General features: G+C 37.0%; 1 protein-coding gene across 1 annotated transcript in view; it reads left to right on the top strand.

Moving 5' to 3' along the window:
* Window positions 1-65: 65 nt before the first annotated feature.
* The window catches only part of DENND6A (DENN domain containing 6A), a 22,970-nt gene continuing 16,599 nt past the window's right edge, over window positions 66-6,436 (top strand). The window contains exons 1-4 of the mRNA XM_029085734.1: window positions 66-291; window positions 2,529-2,617; window positions 3,075-3,113; window positions 3,208-3,250. Of these exons, the coding sequence (XP_028941567.1) occupies window positions 66-291; window positions 2,529-2,617; window positions 3,075-3,113; window positions 3,208-3,250 (397 nt within the window). The remainder of the gene's footprint in view (window positions 292-2,528; window positions 2,618-3,074; window positions 3,114-3,207; window positions 3,251-6,436) is intronic.

Raw genomic sequence — 6,436 nt, 5'->3', positions numbered from 1 at the left:
GTTTTCATTCCGCCGGTTGTCAGCTCCGTGCGCCGCTGCGAACGGGTTTCATCTCGTGCCAGGAGATGGAGTTCGTGTTAAATACACCGTCACCTTTCTCATGTACGAGTAACGCCAATTTCCATGGCATTTGGGTATTAAAGGTTTTGAAAGGGTATAATAGTAGTGTGAGTGCGAGGAGTCTTCGTAGTTACCAGTCTCCTCCGGGTCGCTGGGGTCTGCAGCTGCATTATCTGAATGTCAGAAGCGTTTTCCTATCGCCGTTAAATGAATTTCAAGCTGTGACGATGCGTTAGTGATGCTGCCACAAGCTGCAGGATTTTTTAACTGCCTGCTGCTCTTTGCTGTTTTGTGCAACAAGCAACATCTGTGAGACTGCGGGATGGAGCTGCGTGAGGGAACCGACTCGCCTGAACAATAAACTAGAAAGAACAAGTGTCCTTTGGGTCAGTCTCACATCCTGCTTTACCATATTCACCATATGGCTGAGCAGCAAACGGTGCACAGGGAAAAAATGTCTTTTTTTTTTTTTTTTTCTTCTTTCATTTAATTTTTTTTGTTAAATTGATGTTAGCATAAATGTGTGGCAGACTGGCACAAAATTCAACTAACCTAGCGATTACAATATTTAAAATACGTAATTGATATGTATTGTTGGCTGCAAGAGAAATGCAAATAAGAAACCTGCATACTGTGCTAATTATCTAAGTTATGTTCACTTGATGTTATAAGGTGTCGTTAGCAACAAAGACAAGAATTTCTTTATAAGCTGCAATTTAAGCAGACAATGTGCTTGGTAGCTGAGGGAAGCACAGAGTAGTCTGTGTCCTGTCTGCAAACAGCTCTGTTACTGGTCCTGTTAATTTTAGTTAAATGGATGCATAAAATGAAACTTAAAATGTCTACATAACTCAGGCCTGAGGTTTTTTCAGTTATTTTGCTGCAGGAAGAATAATTAACTTTTAGTTTCAATTGGAATCCTTAACAATTGGATTACTTAAAAGTACAGAATATTAAAAGACAGGGAAATGCAAAGCAAGCATTTCTATTGTTGCACACCCACACAAAAGATGGTGTTTTCTTTCTTTCTGGAAAACGCCTTAGACTGAAAGAAGCAGCTCCTTGCCCAAATCTGCAATTCTAGAAGAAAGTTCTTATGAGTGTGTTTGAGGAGAAGAGTTCCCAAGTAGTTACCAAAGTTTTAATTCCTCCCATAAGCACACTTTTCAAGTTAATTTTCCTGCACCTAGAAAGTAGTCTTTTTTGGTTTGTTTCCTGTCCAGCAAGTTAGATTATTATTTCTGTGGGGAAATAAAATACATGTAAAGGACATTTAGATTATGGAGGCAAACATTTGGAAACTAGGAAGTGATGGTCCCCACTAATTCTGCTTTTTGTGTCTCCCTTCCAGTCTTTTCCTCTTTGTGCTTTTGATAGGCAGCTTCATCTTCAACACCTTCTGGTGATGAACAGCAGTAGCTCACAGGAATGGTGTTCATGCTCTTTTCAATTTGGATTTCTTTAGTAAGGTGGTTCAGAACCTTGTGGAATCTGGTAAAACTTCACCTGGGCTGTGCTTACTGTCACTGTCACCCCATCATTCTGACATGGCCATCCATGCAGGTCTGAAAGTCTGGGCAGATGTGACAGGGTAGAGGTAGTAGATACAACTGCGTTTACTCCTCTTCCTTTGACTTCTGGGAAGATACACTGATTAGTGAGGAAAAAGAGTATGAATTTAGGTCTGGTCTGTACTCCAGTCATCTGGCTAGATGCAGATCATTTCAGCAGCATTCAGCTGCTGAAAAAGTGACATTTGAGCATAAGATAGCATAAGAAAGTGTTAAGAGATTAAAAATAGATGATGATACACTGACTAAATGCAGTATGCAGGTGTTCCACCCATACATCTACTTTTAGCTTTAGCTGTACTAATAGTATGTCTGGACATCATTGGATAGAGAACTGCGGGAAAAATGAATTACTTTGGGACTTTATGGCCAGGGGACAGCAAGCCTGCCTAGTCAGAGACCAGCCAGTGGGTATATTTGTTGTGTTCTGTAGAGTAGGATAGCATTATATTATCAGGACATACATTTACTTATATTTTGTCTAACAAGATTAAATTAGACAACTGGATGTTAGTGTACGAGGACTCTAGACATAAGTTAGTGTTCTTGCATTGAACTTCTGTTCTTAGAGAAGTTCCCATCTATGAAAGCACTGAAACCTTCTTTGAAACATAATCTTTGAATTTATGTTTAATTTTCTTTGCTTGCAAGATAGCCACCTATTTCAGTAGTTCTGAGGGGTTTTTTGAGGAACAGCTGAAATTTCAGCTATCTCAGGTTTGTCCTTTTTCTTGTATGTTCTTTTCTCACTTACATAATTGCTGATTTTGTACATCCAGGTTTGTTTTGAAATGACAGTGCTTCCACATCTTACGTTGTGTTGCATTGTTTTTGATTTTATAATCAAAATCTAATATAAAATGCTACATATTAAATACATTTACCTTTTTTTTTCAGTCAGTACAACAATCATGGCTTTTAGAGTGTATTCCTTGAGCTTCCACAGTTCTCAGCTCCCATTTGGGACCAATGTTCATCCTCCAAGAGTTAGTATTAATATAAAATATAGAGGGTGTTTTGTGATTGAATTTTGATTGCTCCCACCTAACTATCCATTGCAACAGATTTCAGACCATAATGTGTTATTGACTTTCTGTGGTATCTTTACTGCATTTTGTACAAGTTAAATCTAAAGGATGTAATCCTGCTCTCCATTGAGATGAGTTGCACCAGAAACCTCAAGTACTCTTAATTTTTTAATATATCTTTATAGTCTCCGGCTGGCATCCAAAATATTTTGTAAAGATAAGTGATCAAGTTAGCTTAAAAGCATATAAAAAAAATAGGAACAGAGACATAATATTAATAGCTTACATTGAAAATAGCCTAAGACTGGGCAGGTATTTGAAGGTTGTACCATAAAAAATATTTAATAGAAGTTTACTGCTTATACCCAGTTTAGTTTCAAATAAAATAATTTTATTTAAACTTTTTTTCCCGTAGGTTGTATATCCTCCACATTCAAAACTCACAGATAAAGAGGTAAGCCATGGTTCCTGTGTAAGCATATAATTTGTTTTTAGTTTAGTAATGTCAGGAAGTATAATGGATCTCTTTTCTTTTCCCCACCCTTTAGAAAACCAATATTTGCTATTTGTCTTTTCCAGATTCTAATTCAGGTAAGTGCTTCCTTCACTCCGTAGTCATCTGTTCTTGGACTAAACTATGTTAAAAAAGATAGAATTTGACAGTATAAATTCATGGGTTTAGATTAAATACTTACATGAATACCTTAATTAATAATACAGAGAAGTTGCAAATAAGGTTAAATATAAAACAGTAACTGTCTGTATTGCAATAAGGTCTTTTTAAAAAAAAAAAAAAAAATTAATTAAATATCAGGAATGTGAATGTAGAACACCTTCCAGATGACACGTGCAGATGTTTCAGAATACTTTGCAAGTAAAGAATGAACATCTTAATCTTGCTTTTAAACAAAATAACAATATTGTCATTATAGAGAAGTGTAGGTAGAGAATTTGAATGGTTTAATAAAGCAAATGGAAGAGATGTGGAACCATCTTCTCATAAAGGAGTAAATGTATCTTTTCTAAATTTGTAACAGTGAAGCTGACTTTTACATTTAAAAGCATTTAGAAAGAGCAGTTGTGAAGGGAAAACCCAGGCTATCTTGTATCTTCTCTGTTCTGGATGCTTCCGTTGCTGTGTGTGGTCCTGCTTGGTAAATTCTTCTTTAATCTAAACTTTACTGTTCCACTGCCAGAGGGAAATTGGAGGCATGTGGCTGATGGCTTTGGACCACCTGCAAAAAGATACGGCAGAAGTACATTTATTCACATTTATTTCTTTACAAAAGTCAAAAGCTGTGGTAACAGACTTGTCCCTGTAACTCCTCTTACTCTGTGCTTTTGGTTGCTCTGCAGCATAACAACTCTGATACGGGGTGATGCAGATGTGTGCTTTTAATATGTGTGTGAGCTCTCTCTTATGTAATTATACAATATCTTGGCTAATTTTCCCCCTTTATCTTAATGTAATTAAAATTGAGATATTTTCTCTGTTCTTGATAACCCTGTATGTAAATAGAGGAAGAGCTTCTTTCTGTTATTGAACAAGAAGATGAGTTGACTGTATTTTCTCACTACTCTCATTGTTGATGGTTATAAATCTGTCTGACATTCAAAAGGTATAATGAAGGTACTTATTGGTATTTATTGAAGGTATAATGCATTGGGAACAAAGTCTGATTTTTTTTGTTTGTTTGTTTTTTTCAAGTAAGAGTAGTAAAGTTATTTTAGGCAGTTATATGTAAGGAGGGTTTACTTTTTTTGAAAACACCCCCACCTTTTCACTTTTTATAATGTCCCTATTAAGAACCTGTAGGTTCTTGATCATTGTTGGTGGTCTGAAGTTTCAAAGGATATAAAGGGATTACCTATGCAATACCTACTTTCTGGAAATTAGCTGGGAGTGTGTGCTATCTCTTCTGATTTATTTTTTTCATCGTAGTCTGTACTATAAAAATAAAAGCTTTGTGTAATATAGCAGTGAAGGAAGCTGTTAGCTTGCAGCTAAATTTGAGGTCAGCTTTCCTAGGTTTTCATGGCTGAAAAGATTAATTCAACCTTCCCCCCCCCCCAACTATGAATAGATACCATTCTAGGACTTGTAGTGACTATGAATTTACAGGGAAAAATGGATTTAATCAGTTACTAGGTCATTACACTTTTTGTGGTTTTAAGCTAAGTTTCTTAGTACAGTTATAATGCTTTTGCCTTTTCTGTCTGGATAGTTGAAAAAGGTGTAGATATTTACCAATATTTTCAAATTCTACATAGCGGCATATCATGTTACATAAGAAGCCGTCATATTCTGAATGATATTTCAACATATTAATGATTAAAGGTAGTTCACTCTTAAGTCTTCCATGTATAGCTTTTTATAATAGTGGGGATTTGGTTTTTTTGTGTTTGTTGAAGGGAACTAGCTCTGAAAACTTGGAGCAGATATTTAGTGCTTTGTTATTGGCATGTGCTGTGGTTTTTTTCTTGTTATGACTGAATCCATATTGCTAAGCACTTGCTTTAGTTATCTATTTGAATTGGGTGGTTATCCCATCATACAGTGTTTTGCTATTTCTGGTTTTATCTTGGTGCGTTGTGTATTTCCTGCTGCAACTTCAAGGGTTTCTAAGACTCAGAGCTGAATGCTCTGAACGTGCCAGTATGAATCCACACTGCCAGTTGCACAGCTGGTGAGTTTGACTGAGGGTTTGGGCTGTCAGGTTGCCGTAGCAGTACGGATGTGACCGAAAAAGAAGATGATGAAATTGAGCTTTTAAGTCTGAAGAACAGTTATCTGGAGAATGGAGTTCAGTCAGTCAGCACTGGCTGTTGTAGGACAGGACAGCTGTGAAGAGTTTGGATGATTTTTTTTCCTGGAGGTCTTTGCAAAAGCTGTAAGAACAAAGCACGAATGAAGAAGTTAGATTCCATATGGAGAAGCAAGTGTCCTTTGCCGGCTGGAAACTTACTGCTAGAACAGTAGCTATAAGTTTAATAGTAGATCAGTTTTTATAGTCACTTAGGTGAATATTTACGTTGTTACGGTGAAGATAGTCTGCTTGCCCCAGGCTGGCAATGCTCAGGAGGGTGTCTTTCAGGTGATTGTGTTCATGTTAATAACACTGCATTCCAAAGGGACTTCTGGGGTTTGCTAGAATGAGTATTGTACCTGTGTGCTCTTGAGATTGTAGCAGTCCCTCCTATCACTGTTTCTGTGAACAGCACATTCTGTTCAGCTTATTTAGCTTCTGCTTGAACTAAAGGTTTTTTGGAACTGCTTCTCTTTTAACAGCAGACATCATTTGTAACAGCCATGAGAGTATCAGTGACACAAGTTATGATACTTCAATTCTCATGTTCCACATAGAGAAAGATGAACTGTTTGATGTCAAGAAGAGGCGAAGTGCAGCCATTCAAGGGAGAGCTGACATGTGGCTGGGATGGTCAGGACTGTGCAGGCAGACCAATAAAATGTGCAATAGCGGGAGGAGGACAGCCATGAGTAGAGCTGTTTAAGGACTTGACAGTCTAATAAACTGACTGTGAGGCGAAGTATTTGATTTTGGGGGCTGTTTTTTTCCTTGTTGAAGGTAGGCTACTTGCGAAAGATGAGCAAATTGTTCACTTTTGAAAATATAAATATATAAATGATAACAATAGGAGAACACAATAGCAGTGCAAGGTAAATGAACCAAATCTATTTTACCTCTTTGGTTGTAGACAAGTCCTCATGTTAAACCAGGCTCAAACTTGGAATATTGTCTATTTGTTGTTTATCTC

This window comes from Antrostomus carolinensis, unplaced genomic scaffold (genome assembly GCF_000700745.2).
Source record: "Antrostomus carolinensis isolate BGI_N321 unplaced genomic scaffold, ASM70074v2 scaffold2727, whole genome shotgun sequence".
Taxonomy (NCBI): domain Eukaryota; kingdom Metazoa; phylum Chordata; class Aves; order Caprimulgiformes; family Caprimulgidae; genus Antrostomus; species Antrostomus carolinensis.
This window is presented reverse-complemented; position numbering and strand designations above follow the sequence as displayed.